Source organism: Salvelinus namaycush, chromosome 8, assembly GCF_016432855.1.
Source record: "Salvelinus namaycush isolate Seneca chromosome 8, SaNama_1.0, whole genome shotgun sequence".
Lineage (NCBI taxonomy): Eukaryota > Metazoa > Chordata > Actinopteri > Salmoniformes > Salmonidae > Salvelinus > Salvelinus namaycush.
This window is the reverse complement of record NC_052314.1, coordinates 39,284,012-39,301,194: the sequence shown is the minus strand read 5'-3', so window position 1 is coordinate 39,301,194 and position 17,183 is coordinate 39,284,012. Positions and strand designations below refer to the sequence as shown.

The window sequence follows — 17,183 nt, the reverse complement described above, 5'->3', positions numbered from 1 at the left end:
CTGGTTCCGTGGGGCTCCAGTCCAATAGGCCTATCTGTGAGCTGAGCTCTGGTCGGTGGGGAGACATAGGCAGTGGTGGTGAATACAGCCTTTGTCTGTCCTCCAGACAGTCTGGAAAAGGGTATGGTCCATGACAGTGGAGGCTGGTGGGAGGAGCTATAGGAGGACGGGCTCATTGTAATGGCTGCATTTGAATTAATGGAATGGAGTCAAACATGTGGTTTCCGTATGTTTGATCCGTTTGATACCGTTCCATTTATTCCACTCCAGCCATTACAATGAGCCCGTCCTCTTATACCTCCACCCACCAGCCTCCTCTGGTCCAGGGAAAGAGGTCCGGGGTATAGTGGGTCCAGGGTGGGTGGGTCCGGGGCTGGGGTAGGGGTTAGAGAGGGGCTACGGGAGGGGGCTCAGAGGAGAGAGGCTGTGGTGGTGGTGATGATGGTGGCAGAGGTGGTGGTAGAGGGGTTGGAGGCCTGGGTGGTGGTGGAATCTGAGTGGGTCTTGAGTAGGTCAACTATCTCAGCGTGGGAGGACGCTACCGCCACCGACACAGCCCTCTGACCATCCTAGAGAGAGAGAGAGAATGTTGATTCACTTTTAGAGAAAACAAAAACAGTGTGGGTCAATCATGTTTGAACAGTGAACACTGTCCTCTCCACTAGCCAGAGAATGTGTGCTTTAGACCCCTCCCTCCCTCCCCTTCCCACAGTGGGACCAACAGGAGAAACAGGAGACCTGGGTATTGAGCGTACAGGCAAAACCTACACCCCAAAACATTTTATTGTCACAATGGGCCAGTGGTGCAATGGATAATGCGTCTGACTCTGAATCGGACGAGAGTGAGAGCAGGATAATACCATGTCAGGACCATGGGAAAGGAAGAGATAGAGAGAGTGATATTTGCAGCCTGTCTGCCACAGCCCACACCCACACAGTGATGTATGGGGTTCCAGGGTCTACTTTGCCCTGGAGGCCTCACACAAGGTCTGATTCTAGCCATAGCATCCACGCAATTCGCATACAGACACCTCTACACATCAAGTACAGTGTAATGCCTTCTAGGAGGGATTAGTGTGTCAAACCCAGAGAGACATCACTACAAACCAGTCATTAACCTAGAAGCTAATATCTGGCTGCCCATGCTGCTATCACTCGGTGGAGGTAAAATAGGATAGTGTGTTTCTGGTCAATTCCCTGCAGCCCAAAGGTTAGGGGATTTGACATCCTCTGCGAGTCTCTGTACTCATTCAATTAAATTAACATGATGCACTTCACAGTTTTAGCCATGTGGTGGCACTGTTGTGTTGTTTTGAAATGCAACATTTTGGGAAGTCCAAAAGTAAATGTACTGTATGTACCACAGGACGCTGCTAAGGGGAGAACGGCTCATAATACGGAACGGAACAGAGCAAATGAAATGGCATCAAACAAATGGAAACAATGTATTTGATTCCATTGAATCTGCTCCAGACATTACCACGAGTCCATTCTCCCCAATGAAGGTGCCACCAATCTCCTGTGGTATGTATGTGTTCATGTTTGTGTGTATGCCCTGATGTGTGTATGTGTACAGCATGTGTGTGCGTGCGTTCCTACCTTGTCTGTGAGGCTGGTGTCACAGTGGCCAGACTCCAGTAGCACCCGAACGATCTCGGTGTGACCGTGCTCACACGCGCACATGAGTGCGGTCGAACCGTCTTTGTCCTGAATGTTGAGGTCAGCTTGGCAGCTCAGCAGCAACCGCACCATGGCTGTACGACCATGGCTGACCGATAGCATCAGAGCCGTCTGCCCTGCCTAGAAACCAGGAGAGAGAGAAGCAAGAGAAAAGAAAAGAGCACAGGAAGGAAACGTGAGAGAGGGAAACGATATATGTTTGTGGTAGGAAGAATGAGTGTGAGGAAGAGAGTCAAATACACTGGTCCTGAGTGACTGGGTGAGTAGGTTTGTATTGAGTATAGGTATTTTTTGCTAAATATATATACTTTTTTGGGGCACACAAGAAAATATAAAACAAAAGTATGAAGGTTTAAAAGGTGAACAACAACTCATTTGTGCAGGAGAGGTAAAAAAAAGGGCTTGTAGGTGACTGTGTGCAGGTGTTTCAATGTCTATAGAATGGCTTATACAGTAGATAGCTGAGTGAATATACAGTCTGTGACTGCCTGAGTGCAGGTTAGTGTGACTATACAGCGGCTCAGTGTTAATGTGTGTCTGTGAGTGTACAATGTGTGTGTGTGTGGGGGGGTGGGGGGGGGGGGGTTGAGAGAGTTTGTACATGTTTTGTGTACCTGGCTGGCGCGGGCATTGACATCTCCCTGTCTCAGTAGCTGCAGAGCCACCTCCATGTCCTCTGATCCATCAGCAGCTGTCAGGGAGGCCAGCATCACGGCTGTGTAGCCCGCCTTGTTCACGATGTCCACCTCACACAGACCTACACACACACACACACACACACACATACAGTACACAAAACCAAAAGTACATGAACACACACACAGACATACGTACGGGTGCTCAAGCGTTCCGCGAGCACATACAAACTCACACAACAGGCCATTTCAAGTCAATAGCTAAGGACTCGATGAGGAAAAAGGGTATGGAGAAGAAAAAAAGGGGAGCTAGAGAGACTGAGAAAAAGGGGTGAGAGAGAAAAAGGGGTGAGAGAGAGAAAAAGGGGTGAGAGAGATTTGAATTGATAGATGAGAGTGCGGGGTTTTGGAGAGAGGTGTATGATTATCCCGTACCTGTGTCCAGCAGCAGTTTGACCACAGGGAAGTTGGAGTGGGACACGCTGTAGTGGAGCGCTGTGTTGCCGTTACCGTCGGCCAGGTTCACGATGTAACGCAGGAGGGTCGGCGTGGCGATGCCCACCTCTCTCAGGTAGAGGGTGACGGTGTCAGCCAGAGAGTCCTTCTGACTGGACACACGGAACCACTCCTGGTACAACACCATCAGGACATGTCTCTGACAGAGGGAGAGAACACACACACACACACACACACACACTATGACACACACACTCATGGTACAACACCATCAGGACATGTCTCTGACAGAGGGAGAGAACACACACACACACATACTATGACACACACACTCCTGGTACAACACCGTCAGGACATGTCTCTGACCGAGGGAAAGAACACACACACACACACACTATGACACACACACTCCTGGTACAACACCGTCAGGACATGTCTCTGACAGAGGGAGAGAACACACACACACAATATGACACACACACACTCCTTGTACAACACCATCAGGACATGTCTCTGACAGAGGGAGAGAACACACACACACACACTATGACACACACACTCCTGGTACAACACCATCAGGACATGTCTCTGACAGAGGGAGAGAACACACACACACACACACACACTCTCCTGGTACAACGCTGTCAGAACATGTCTCTGAGGGGAGACACAAACACACACTGTTACACACACAACACACACTCTCCTGGTACATTACCGGCAGAATATGTCTGTTGTACGGTGTTGTGCCTAACAAGGGTTAGGGTTGCAGTAGGTTAAGGTTAGGGTTGGGTTGAGGCTAGGGTTAGTGTTGTACGGTCACCCGTACAACACAACCCGATAGCGGGGTGACACTCCGAGGGCCCTCACCTCCTCCCTGTAGGCCGTCTCGTCGTTGTTGGTAATCAAGCCTACCACTGTAGTGTCGTCCGCAAACTTGATGATTGAGTTGGAGGCGTGCATGGCCACGCAGTCGTGGGTGAACAGGGAGTACAGGAGAGGGCTCAGAACGCACCCTTGTGGGGCCCCAGTGTTGAGGATCAGCGGGGTGGAGATGTTGTTACCTACTCTCACCACCTGGGGGCGGCCTGTCAGGAAGTCCAGGACCCAGTTGCACAGGGCGGGGTCGAGACCCAGGGTCTCGAGCTTGATGCCGAGTTTGGAGGGTACTATGGTGTTAAATGCTGAGCTGTAGTCGATGAACAGCATTCTCACATAGGTATTCCTCTTGTCCAGATGGGTTAGGGCAGTGTGCAGTGTGGTTGCGATTGCGTCGTCTGTGGACCTGTTGGGTCGGTAAGTAAATTGGAGTGGGTCTAGGGTGTCAGGTAGGGTGGAGGTGATATGGTTCTTGACTAGTCTCTCAAAGCACTTCATGATGACGGAAGTGAATGCTACGGGGCGGTAGTCGTTTAGCTCAGTTACCTTAGCTTTCTTGGGAACAGGAACAATGGTGGCTCTCTTGAAGCATGTGGGAACAGCAGACTGGGATAAGGATTGATTGAATATGTCCTTAATAACCTGTTGAGGACAGAGGGCGCTATTTTCACTTTGGGGGAAAATCGTGCCCAATTTAAACGGCCTCGTACTCAATTCTTGCTCGTACAATATGCATATTATTATTACTATTGGATAGAAAACACTCTCTAGTTTCTAAAACCGTTTGAATTATATCTGTGAGTAAAACAGAACTCATTTTGCAGCAAACTTCCTGACAGGAAGTGGAAAATCTGAAATCGATGCTCTGTTCTAGGGCCTGCCTATAAATGTCCTTGATATTTATTAGTATACATGCACTTCATACGTCTTCCACTAGATGTCGACAGGCAGTGAGAGAAGAAATGGAGTGTATAACTTGATCTGGGGTCGAATAAAAGCTCTTGGCATGACGTGTCACCAGTTTCCTGTTTTCTGGGGCGTGAGAGAAGGGACCTGGTATTGCCTTCTGAAAAGCTGTCGTTATAGATGACTAATATCTCCGGCTTTGATTTTATTTGATAAATGTGACAATATCATCGTAAAGTATGTTTTTTCAATATAGTTTTATTAGATTATTGAAATTTATTCGGGACGTTAGGCGTGTTGCGTTGTGTGCCTTTGTTCAGGAAGGAGAGCTTCGCGCTACTTTGCTAGCTTTCCGTGCTAATTGACTGGAGAAGAGGACATTCTAAAACCAAACAACGATTGTTCTGGACAAAGGACCCCTTGTACAACATTCTGATGGAAGATCATCAAAAGTAGGACCCATTTTATGATGCTATTTCATATATCTGTCGAACATGTGAACTAGTAGTTTGCGCCCAGATTTTGGGCACTCTCTCGCTATAACTAAGCTGGATGTCGTAATGAAGTTATTTTTAGAATTCTAACACGGCGATTGCATTAAGAACTAGTGTATCTATCATTTCCTATACAACATGTATTTTCTAGTAACGTTTATGAATAGTTATTTGGTCAGAATAGTTGAGTGTCATAAAAATATCCGCACATTCTGGGAAAAAGATGCTACGTTAGCACAATGTATAACCACCGATTTCAGCTCTAAATATGCACATTTTCGGACAAAACATAAGTCTATGTATAACCTGATGTTATAGGACTGTCATCTGATGAAGGTTTATGAAGGTTAGTGAAAATTAATATCTTTTGCTGGTTTATTCGCTATCGCTAACGTGCCTATTGCTATCGCTAACGTGCCTTGATGAATGAATGCGGTAGTGTGGTAGGCTATTGTAGTAAGCTAATATAATGCTATATTGTGTTTTCGCTGTAAAACACTTAAAAAATCGGAAATATTGGCTGGATTCACAAGATGTTTGTCTTTAATTTGCTGTACACCATCGATTTTTCAGAAATGTTTTATGACGAGTATTTAGGTATTTCACGTTGGTCTCTATAATTACTCTGGCTGCTTCGGTGCTATTTTTGATGGTAGCTGTGATGGTAGCTGCAATGTAAAACTGATTTATACCTCAAATATGCACATTTTTCGAACAAAACATAGATTTATTGTGTAACATGTTATAGGACTGTCATCTGATTAAGTTGTTTCTTGGTTAGTTTGGTTGGATCTTGGTTAGTTATGTTGGTTTTGTGCATGCTGTGAAAAATGTCTGTCCTTTTTTGTATTTGGTGGTGAGCTAACATAAATATACGTGGTGTTTTCGCTGTAAAACATTTTAAAAATCGGACATGTTGGCTGGATTCACAAGATGTGTATCTTTCATTTGCTGTATTGGACTTGTTAATGTGTGAAAGTTAAATATTTCTCAAAAATATTTTTTGAATTTCGCGCTCTGCCTTTTCAGTGGAATGTGGGAGGAGTTCCGCTAGCGGAACCCCGGAGCCAGACAGGTTAAACACACCAGCCAGCTGGTCTGCGCATGCTCTGAGGACGCGGCTGGGAATGCCGTCTGGGCCTGCAGCCTTGCGAGGGTTAACACGTTTAAATTATTATATATTATATAAAGTATTAGTCACCTCGGCTGCAGTGAAGGAGAGCCCGCAGGTTTTGGTAGTATTGTCCTCAAAGCGAGCAAAAAAGTTATTTAGTCTGTCTGGGAGCAAGACATCCTGGTCCGCGACGGGGCTGGTTTTCTTTTTGTAATCCGTGATTGACTGTAGACCCTGCCACATACCTCTTGTTTCTGAGCTGTTGAATTGCGACTCTACTTTGTCTCTATACTGGGACTTAGCTTGTTTGATTGCCTTGCGGATGGAATAGCTACACTGTTTGTATTCGATCATGTTTCCGGTCACCTTGCCCTGGTTAAAAGCAGTGGTTCGCGCTTTCAGTTTCACGTGAATGCTGCCATCAATCCACGGTTTCTGGTTTGGGAATGTTTTAATCGTTGCTGTGGGTACGACATCGTCAATGCACTTTCTAATGAACTCGCTCACCGAATCAGCATATTCGTCAATGTTGTTGTTGGACGCAATGCGGAACATATCCCAATCCACGTGATCGAAGCAGTCTCGAAGCAGACCTGAGCGCGGGAGCTTGCTGTTTTAGTTTCTGTTTGTAGGCTGGAAGCAACAAAATGGAGTCGTGGTCAGCTTTTCCGAAAGGAGGGCGGGGGAGGGCCTTATATGCGTCGCGGAAGTTAGTATAACAATGATCCAAGGTTTTACCAGCCCTGGTAGCACAATCGATATGCTGATAGAATTTAGGGGGTTTTGTTTTCAGATTAGCCTTGTTAAAATCCCCAGCTACGATGAATGCAGCCTCAGGGTGTGTGGTTTCCAGTTTACAAAGAGTCAGATAAAGTTCGTTCAGGGCCATCGATCTGTCTGCTTGGGGGGGAATATATACGGCTGTGATTATAATCGAAGAGAATTCCGGTCGACATTTGATTCTGAGGAATTCTAAATCTGGTGAACAGAATGACTTGAGTTCCTGTATGTTGTTATGATCACACCACGTCTCGTTGATCATAAGGCATACACCCCCGCCCCTCTTCTTACCAGAAAGATGTTTGTTTCTGTCGGCGCGATGCGTGAAGAAACCAGCTGGCTGCACCGACTCCGTTAGCGTCTCTCGAGTGAGCCATGTTTCCGTGAAGCAAAGAACATTACAATCCCTGATGTCTCTCTGGAATGTTACCCGTGCTCGGATTTCATCAACCTTATTGTCAAGAGACTGGACATTGGCGAGTAGTATGCTAGGGAGTGGAGCGCGATGTGCCCATCTCCGAAGCCTGACCAGGAGACCGCCTCGTTTGCCCCTTTTTCGGCGTCGTTGTTTAGGGTCACCGGCTGGGATCAGATCCATTGTATTGGGTGGAAGGCAAAACACCAGATCCGCTTCGGGAGAGTCATATTCCTGGTTGTAATGATGGTGAGTTGACGTTGCTCTTATATTCAGTAGTTCCTCCCGACTGTATGTAATGAAACCTAAGATTACCTGGGGTACCAATGTAAGGAATAACACATAAAACAACAAAATACTGCATAGTTTCCTAGGAACGCGAAGCGAGGCAGCCATCTCGGTCGGTGCCGGAAGTACTCGGACATGAAGCTAGGGTTAGGGTTATGGGTGGGTTTAGGGTTTAGCCGAGGTGTGGACTTCAAGGTAGGGTTAGGGTTCACGTTTGTTAGCACTTGTACTGTACAAAAAATATGTTTTCAGGTATTTTCTCAGTTTTTATTGAAAGCGGTACAAAAATGAAGTACATAGAGTGAATACCAGTCGGGCTGGGATTCAAATCCCAAGCTGTTCATGGATCGCATACAGTACCAGCCAAAACTTTGGACATCTACTCACTGAAGGGTTTTTCTTTATTTTTACTATTTTCTACATTGTAGAATATTAGTGAAGACATCAAAACTATGAAATAACACATATGGAATCATGTAGTAACCAAATAGGTGTTAAATAAATCAAAATATATTTTGGATTCTTCAAAATAGCCTTGATGACAGCTTTGCACACTCTTGGTATTCTCTCAACCAGCTTCACGAGGAATGCTTTTCCAACAGTCTTGAAGGAATTCCCACATACATGTATGCTGAGCACTTGTTGGCTGCTTTTCCTTCACTCTGCAGTCCAACTCATCCAAAACCATCTCAATTGGGTTGAGATCGGGTGATTGTGGAGGCCAGGTCATCTGATGCAGCACTCCATCACTCTCCTTCTTGGTCAAATAGCCCTTACACAGCCTGGAGGTGTTTTGGGTCATTGTCATGTTGAAAAACAAATGATAGTCCCACTAGGCGCAAACCAGATGAGATGGCGTATCACTGCAGAATGCTGTGGTAGCCATGCTGGTTAAGTGTGCCTTGAATTCTAAATAAATCACCTACAGTGTCACCAGCAAAGCACCCCCACACCATCACACCTCCTCCATGCTTCACGGTGGGAACCACACATGCGGAGATCATCCGTTCACCTACTCCGCGTCTCACAAAGACACGGTGGTTGGAACCAAACATCTCAAATTTGGACTCATCAGACCAAAGGACAAATTTTCACCGGTGTAATGTCCATTGCTTGTGTTTCTTGGCCCAAGCAAGTCTCTTCTTATTATTGATGTCCTTTAGTAGTGGTTTCTTTGCAGGAATTTGACCATGAAGGCCTGATTCACACAGTCTCCTCTGAACAGTTGATGTTGAGATGTGTCTGTTACCTGAACTCTGTGAAGCATTTATTTGGGCTGCAATCAGTTAACTCTAATGAACTTATCCTCTGCAGCAGAGGTAACTCTGGGTCTTCCTTTCCCGTGGCGGTCCTCATGAGAGCCAGTTTCATCATAGCGCTTGATGGTTTTTGTGAAGTTCTTGAAATGTTCCTTATTGACTGACCTTCATGTCAAAGTAATGATGGACTTTTGTTTCTCTTTGCTTATTTGAGCTGTTCTTGCCATAATATGGACTTGGTCTTTTACCAAATAGAGCTATCTTCTGTATACCAACTCTACCTTGTCACAACACAACTGATTGGTTAAGAAGGAAAGAAATTCCACAAATTACTTTCAACAAGGCACACCTGTTTATTGAAATGTGTTTCAGGTGACTACCTCATGAAGCTGGTTGAGAGAATGCCAAGGGTGAGTGTGCAAAGTTGTCATCAAGGCAAAGGGTGGCTACTTTGAAGAATCTCAAATATAAAATATATTTTGATTTGTTTAATTTGTTTAACATTTTTGTTGGTTACTACCTGATTCCATATGTGTTATTTCATAGTTTTGACGTCTTCACTATTATTCTACAATGTAGAAAATAGTCAAAATAAAGATAAAACCTTGAATGAGTAGGTGTGTCCAAACTTTTGACTGGTACTGTATGTGAAGAGGGTGTCGGCCTTACGACTAACCTCAGGCACGACAGTTTGAAGGGAACCGTTCTTACCATTTCTACATCGGGGGCCACCACCTCTGCCATACGATCCTTAATGTAGTGACACGCTTCCATGAAGCCCTTATCGATCGTCTCCCTGTGTGAACATGACATGACTTAAAGTTACCTTTCATAGCAATTCATATTGACAGACAGACATATGTGGTGGTGAAATGGTCTGGATTAAATCAGCATGAACCGTAGTAGGGAAATCAAGTCCCTCAAAACATCCCAGGCCTAATCATACCTGGCTCATAAGCATAAGCAAAAAGCAGATACATAAATCCAACGGTAGCATAATGCAAAGCACATTCCTTATGAAACATGATAGCTTACATCTCTTGACATTAACTTTACCGAGACTATAAATAAAGATGAAGGTATACTTATGTGACGATGACTCATCGAAAGCAATAAACACACGACTGTACTTTTTCCTATCTCTTCACTGTGGAACTTTATCCCCTGTGGTAATATAGAATCATGGCATATCTGTTTTCTCATCACGCCGCTGCATGTCATGATGGCAACAACAATGTAGAGCCTACATGATGTCCCGCCTGCTCCTTCCTGACTAACACAGACAGAACAATAGCACGGCCCCGGAGGGCTTTTCTGAGACGAAGCCTAAAAGTCAACATATCCAACACATCCTCCATGTAACTGAATCACACTTCAGTGTGTGTGTGTGTGTGTGTGTGTGTGTGTGTGTGTGTGTGTGTGTGTGTGTGTGTGTGTGTGTGTGTGTGTTTTGTGTGTATGTGTGTGTGTGTGCTTGTGTGTGTGTGTGTGTGTGTTTTGTGTGTGCTTGTGTGTGTGTGCATACATGTGTGTATATGTCTGGTACGTCAGCAGCGGAAGGGGCCGGACCATTCTAGGGCTAGGCGCCATCAGTGGGGTGGACGGCTGATATATTAAAGCCTCACTCAGCACCTGTCTCATTCATCAATTGAAGGGTGTTGCTCTACTCTGTTGCGGCAAAACCGCGTGCGGTTATCATTTCAGAAGTCATCCACTCTGGATGATATTTAATGAACCAATATGGGTAAAGAACCTTGATCAATAACTGCCTGGTGGCTTGCCCACAGTGGGAGTTAAACAACAAATGTTCTGGTCACCAACTGCTCTATCTCACTACTTAAATAATGAGACTTTTTTTGATAATCCATTTCCCCGCACATCCACACTCTCCTTCTATCTCCCTACATACCCTGATGCTGCAGCTGGCTGCTCCTCCAGGAGTGCCTGGCTGTTCTCTGGGTCCTGAGAGTCTTCATGGCCCTCTGTCTCCCCAGCCTGGGCCCCTGCTCCCTGGGCCTCCTCCTCTGTAGCTGTGGCCTCCCCCGGGCCCTGAGCTGCTCCAGCTCCCTCCTCCTTCTCCTGCTCCTCCTCAAGCTCAGAGCTGTCCACCTCCTCCTCCTCTACCTCCCCCTTCTCCTCCTCACTGGATTCCTCCTCACTCGAGGTAGTCTCATACCTAGACATTAACAACAGCACAAACAACATCAGTGAGAGTACAGATGTTGGAAGAGCATTAAAATGATCAAATAAGGCCATTCAGACCCATGTGGGCTGGCCATTGGCCTAACATAGCATTTTTGTGTAACATCTTGGAATCACTAACATCTGTGACCAGTGAGAACATGGCTTGGTCAGGTGTAGATGGTTCATGGAAAGGTGCATAATTAGACGGTACTTCATGAAAAGGTATGTGTGTTTGTAGGTTTTTGTCACTGTCAAGGAACTTCTATAGGGCCCTTGATCAGAAAGACTAAGGTCAGATAGACTAAGGTCTGGTATAGAATAGTGTTCCTTCATGGATGTTTGTGGACCTTTTGTTCAGGGGCCACAGAATGCCAGAAGGAGAAGGACAAATAGAGGCAGTGTAAGGAGAGGTCATGGGATCAGGGTCTGAAGGAGGGAGGTCTGTGCTATGTTCTCAAGGCAATGTGTGTGTGTGTGTGTGTGTGTGTGTGTTCTTAAAGTTGGGTTGTGATGAAGGACAAGGAGGGTATGGATGGAGAAAACATCTGAACAGAGGTATACAGCATGCACTTCCTGGTATGGGTCAAAGGTTAGGAGCAACCATAACATTTACATTTTACATTTAAGTCATTTAGCAGACGCTCTTATCCAGAGCGACTTACAAATTGGAAAGTTCATACATATTCATCCTGGTCCCCCCGTGGCTAATAACCAGGCTATTACATTTTTTATATGACACAGTGAACCCTTTAAAAAAAGTGAAAATGTTCCATTCACAGAACAGCTAATTAGCAATAATATACAGTTGAAGTCGGAAGTTTACATACACTTAGGTTGGAGTAATTAAAACTCGTTTTTTAACAACTCCACAAATTTCTTGTTAACAAACTATAGTTTTGGCAAGTCGGTTAGGACATCTACTTTGTGCATGACACAAGTCATTTTTACAACAATTGCTTACAGACAGATTTTTTCACTTATAATTCATTGTATCACAATTCCAGTGGGTCAAAAGTTTACATACACTAAGTTGACTGTGCCCACGCATTTTCTATAGGATTGAGGTCAGGGCTTTGTGATGGCCACTCCAATACCTAAGCCATTTTGCCACAACTTTGGAAGTATGTTTGGGGTCATTGTCCATTTGGTAGACCCATTTGCGACCAAGCTTTAACTTCCTGACTGATGTCTTGAGATGTTGCTTCAATATTTCCACATAATTTTCCTCCCTTATGATGCCATCTATTTGTGAAGTGCACCAGTCCCTCCTGCAGCAAAGCACCCCCACAACATGATGCTGCCACCCCCGTGCTTCACAGTTGGGATGGTTTCTTCAGCTTGCAAGCCTCACCCTTTTTCCTCCAAACATAACGATGGTCATTATGGCCAAACAGTTCTATTTTTGTTTCATCAGACCAGAGAACATTTCTCAAAAAAGTACAGTCTTTGTCCCCATCTGCAGCAAACCGTAGTCTGGCTTTTTTATGGCGGTTTTGGAGCAGTGGCTTCTTCCTTGCTGATTGGCTTTTCAGGTTATGTCGATATAGGACTTGTTTTACTGTGGATATAGATACTTTTGTACCTGTTTCCTCCAGCATCTTCACAAGATCCTTTGCTGGGATTGATTTGCACTTTTCGCAACAAAGTACTTTCATCTCTAGGAGACAGAACACGTCTCCTTCCTGAGCGGTGTGACGGCTGCGTCGTCCCATGGTGTTTATACTTGCGTACTATTTTTTGTACAGATGCACGTGGTACCTTCAGGCGTTTGGAAATTGATCCCAATGATGAACCAGACTTGTGGAGGTCTTGACTGATTTCTTTAGATTTTCCCCTGATGTCAAGCAAAGAGGCTTGAGTTTTAACTTCTTATGGCTGCAGGGGCAGTATTGAGTAGCTTGAAAGGTGCTCAGAGGTGCCCATAGTAAACTGCCTGCTCCTCAGTCCCAGTTGCGAATATATGCATATTATTATTCGTATTGGATAGAAAACACTCTGACGTTTCTAAAACTGTTTGAATGATGTCTGTGAGTATAACATAACTCATATGGCAGGCAAAAACCTGAGAAAAAATCCAAACAGGAAGTGGGAATTCTGAGGTTGGTTGATTTTCAACAAAGACCCTATTGAATACACAGTGAGATATGGATGAGTTTGCACTTCCTACGGCTTCCACTAGATGTCAACAGTCTGTAGAACCTTGTCTGATGCCTCTACTGTGAAGTGGGGCCGAAGGAGACAGGAATTAGTCAGGTCTATCATGACTTGACCATGCTCTGACCATGCACGTTCACATGAGAGGGAGCTGTGTTCCATCGCACATCTGAAGTCAATGTAATTCTCCGGTTGGAACGTTATTCAAGATTTATGTTAACCTGTTATGGCTGCAAGGGGCAGTATTGAGTAGCCAGTTAAATCGTGCCCATTTCAAACGGCCTCGTACTCAATTTTTGCTCGTACAATATGCATATTATTATTACTATTGGATAGAAAACACTCTCTAGTTTCTAAAACCGTTTGAATTATTTCTCTGAGTGAAACAGAAGTCATTCTGCAGCACACTTCCTGACCAGGAAGTGGAATGTCAGAAATCGATGCTCTGTTCAACTTCATGCCTATACATGGGCGTGATACGTAAGAGTCTACATACACTTCATACACCTTCCCCTGGTTGTCAAGAGGCGGTGAGAGAAGAAATTTCGTGTCTATCTTGGTCTGAGGTGGAATAAAAGCTCTTTGTTTGACGTGACCATCCATATCCTGTTTCTGGAGCGCGCGAAAGAGGACATGGATATGCCTTCTGTTTAGCTGTCGTTATGAACGACTAACATCTCCGTCTTAGATTTTATTTGATACATGTGACCATATCATCGTAACGTATGTTTTTTCAATATAGTTGAATCAGATTATTGAATTTTTTTCGGGAGTTTTGCCGTGTTCCGTTCTCTGACTTTGTTGACGTTGGAGTGATCCGTGCCACTTGGCAAGTGCCCATGCTAAATGAAGAGGGATATTTGCCGTTCCAGATCAAAACAACGACTGTTCTGGACAAAGGACACCTTGTCCAACATTCTGACGGAAGATCACCAAAAGTAAGAAACATTTTATGATGCTATTTCTAATATCTGTCGTGCATGTGAACTGGTCGTGGGCGCCCAAGTGTTTCTGGCTATTGTGGCTACGCTAATATAACGCTACATTTTGTTTTCGCTGTAAAACATTTAATAAATCGGAAATATTGTCTGGAATCACAAGATGCCTGTCTTTCAATTGCTGTACACTATGTATTTTTCAGAAATGTTTTATGATGAGTAATTAGGTATTTGACGTTGGTGTCTGTAAATATTATGGCTGCTTTCGGTGCAATTTCTGATTGTAGCTGAAATGTAAACTATGATTTATACCTGAAATATGCAAATTTTTCGAACAAAACATATGCTATACAATAAATATGTTATCAGACTGTCATCTGATGAAGTTGTTTCTTGGTTAGTGGCTATTTATATCTTTATTTGGTCGAATTTGTGATAGCTACTGATGGAGTAAAAAACTGATGGAGTAAGAATAGTGGTGTCTTTTGCTAACGTGGTTAGCTAATAGATTTACATATTGTGTCTTCCCTGTAAAACATTTTAAAAATCGGACATGTTGGCTTGATTCACAAGATGTGTACCTTTCATCTGGTGTCTTGGACTTGTTAATGTGTGAAAGTTAAATATTTAAAAAAAATATCTTTTGAATTTCACGCCCTGCACTTGAGCTGGATGTTGTCATAAGTGTACCGGTGTCGGGCTGCAGCCCAAACAGGTTAAAAACATTCTAAAGATTGATTCAATACATCGTTTGACATGTTTCTACTGACTGTTACGGAACTTTTGGACATTTTGTCTGCTTTTAGTGAACGCGCTTCCTGACGTTGGATTTGTTTACCAAACACGCTAACAAAAATAGCTATTTGGACATAAATTATGGACATTACCGAACAAAACGAACATTTCTTGTGGAAGTGGGAGTCCTGGGAGTGCATTCCGACGAAGATCAGCAAAGGTAAGTGAAGATTTATAATGCTTTTTATGAGTTTTGTTGACTGCACAATTTGGCGGGTAACTGTATGGCTTGCTTTTGTGGCTGAACGCTGTTCTCAGATTATTGAATATTGTGCTTTTGCCGTAAAGCTTTTTGAAATCTGACACAGCGGTTGCATTAAGAACAAGTGTATCTTTAATTCTATGTAAAACATGTATCTTTCATCAAAGTTTCTGATGAGTATTTATGTTATTTGACGTGACTCTGCAATTTCTCCTGATTTTTTGGAGGCATTTCTGAACATGGCGCCAATGTAAACTGAGGTTTTTGGATATAAATATTAACTTTATCGAATAAAACATATATGTATTGTGTAACATGAAGTCCTATGAGTGTCATCTGATGAAGATCATCAAAGGTTAGTGATTCATTTTATCTCTATTTCTGCTTTTTGTGACTCCTGTCTTTGGCTGGAAAAAATGACTGTGTTTGTCTGTGACTTGGCTCTGACCTTACATAATCATTTGTGGTGCTTTCACTGAAAAGCCTATTTGAAATCGGACACTTTGGTGGGATTAACAACAAGGGCGCCAACCTTTAAAATGGTATAAGATACATGTTTGAGGAATTTTAATTATGAGATTTCTGTTGTTTGAATTTGGCGCCCTGCACTTTCACTGGCTGTTGTCATATCATCCCGTTAACGGGATTGCAGCCATAAGAAGTTTTAAAGTAGGCCTTGAAATACATCCACAGGTACACCTCCAATTGACTCAAATGATGTCAATTAGCCTATCAGAAGCTTCTAAAGCCATGACATCCATCTCTGGAATTTCCAAGCTGTTTAAAGGCACAGTCAACTAGTGTATGTAAACTTCTGACCCACTGGAATTGTGATATAGTGAATTATAAGTGAAATAATCTGTCTGTAAACAATTATTGTGAAAATTACTTGTATCATGCACGAAGTAGATGTCCTAACCGGCTTGCCAAAACTATAGTTTGTTAACAAAACATGTGTGGAGTGGTTGAAAAACGAGTTTTAATGACTCAAACCTAAGTATGTAAACTTCCGACTTCAACTGTATATATAAAAAATATATATGGGGGATTGGAAATCATGCAGACAATTACATTGATAGAATCCACAATCTATTTGCAATATTAAAGATGTTCGACCCCCTAAAAAAATAAAAAAAATAAAAAAACATCTTCAGAAATGTTAATTTTGATCAGCTTCCACAATTATTATAGTTTGTTGCGTCATGATAAGAGTCTCCCTTGGAGCTGTTATCTGAATGAACCTCATCAGGTAAGAAATCAAAGAATCAGTACATCAGTAGATCCAGCCTGATTGTGTTGTGTGTTATAGTTTTGATGAGAGGGGCGGGCTGCTGTCTGCTGTCAGGCCCAGCAATGTGTTATGGCCAGGCTATAGTAATTATGTGTGTGCTGGTGGGAGGGCAGGTAGTATATTTGTAGCACATGGGAATGTGTGAAACTTACTCCTCAGCCTGAAGTGTCCCCATTTGTGCCAGCAAATAGCTAGCTTTTTGCGTGGCAGTGACTGGTAAGAAGCTTCAAGAGGGTGGTCACATGTGCTAGCAAGGCAGAGGTCCTGGGTTTGAGCCTGGGTGTGAGCTGAATCAGGAGGAAGCAGTACTGGCTAAGTCCTTTACATATACTAACTATAGCACTCATGCTAAGTCCTTTACTTATACTAACTATAGCACTAATGCTAAGTCCTTTACTTCTACTAACTATAGAACTTATGCTACGTCCTTTACTTATACTAACTATAGCACTAATGCTAAGTCCTTTACTTATACTAACTATAGCACTAATGCTAAGTCCTTTACTTCTACTAACTATAGAACTTATGCTACGTCCTTTACTTATACTAACTATAGCACTAATGCTAAGTCCTTTACTTATACTAACTATAGCACTAATGCTTAGTCCTTTACTTATACTAGCTATAGCACTAATGCTAGGCCAGCCTGTTCTAATCACACAGACAGGAGAGAGGCCTTTGACAAGCAGGACACAGCTGAATCAGAGAGCATC

The 17,183-nt window shown here is 43.6% G+C and overlaps 1 protein-coding gene across 1 annotated transcript in view; it reads right to left on the bottom strand.

Annotated features, from left to right (window-relative positions):
* Nucleotides 1–247: 247 nt before the first annotated feature.
* The window catches only part of LOC120052663 (KN motif and ankyrin repeat domain-containing protein 4-like), a 42,983-nt gene continuing 26,047 nt past the window's right edge, over nt 248–17,183 (bottom strand). Inside the window, exons 5-10 of the mRNA XM_038999708.1 lie at nt 10,816–11,082; nt 9,618–9,702; nt 2,751–2,970; nt 2,295–2,437; nt 1,600–1,800; nt 248–569 (exon numbers count right to left, since the gene is read on the bottom strand). Of these exons, the coding sequence (XP_038855636.1) occupies nt 411–569; nt 1,600–1,800; nt 2,295–2,437; nt 2,751–2,970; nt 9,618–9,702; nt 10,816–11,082 (1,075 nt within the window). The 3' untranslated portion in view covers nt 248–410. The remainder of the gene's footprint in view (nt 570–1,599; nt 1,801–2,294; nt 2,438–2,750; nt 2,971–9,617; nt 9,703–10,815; nt 11,083–17,183) is intronic.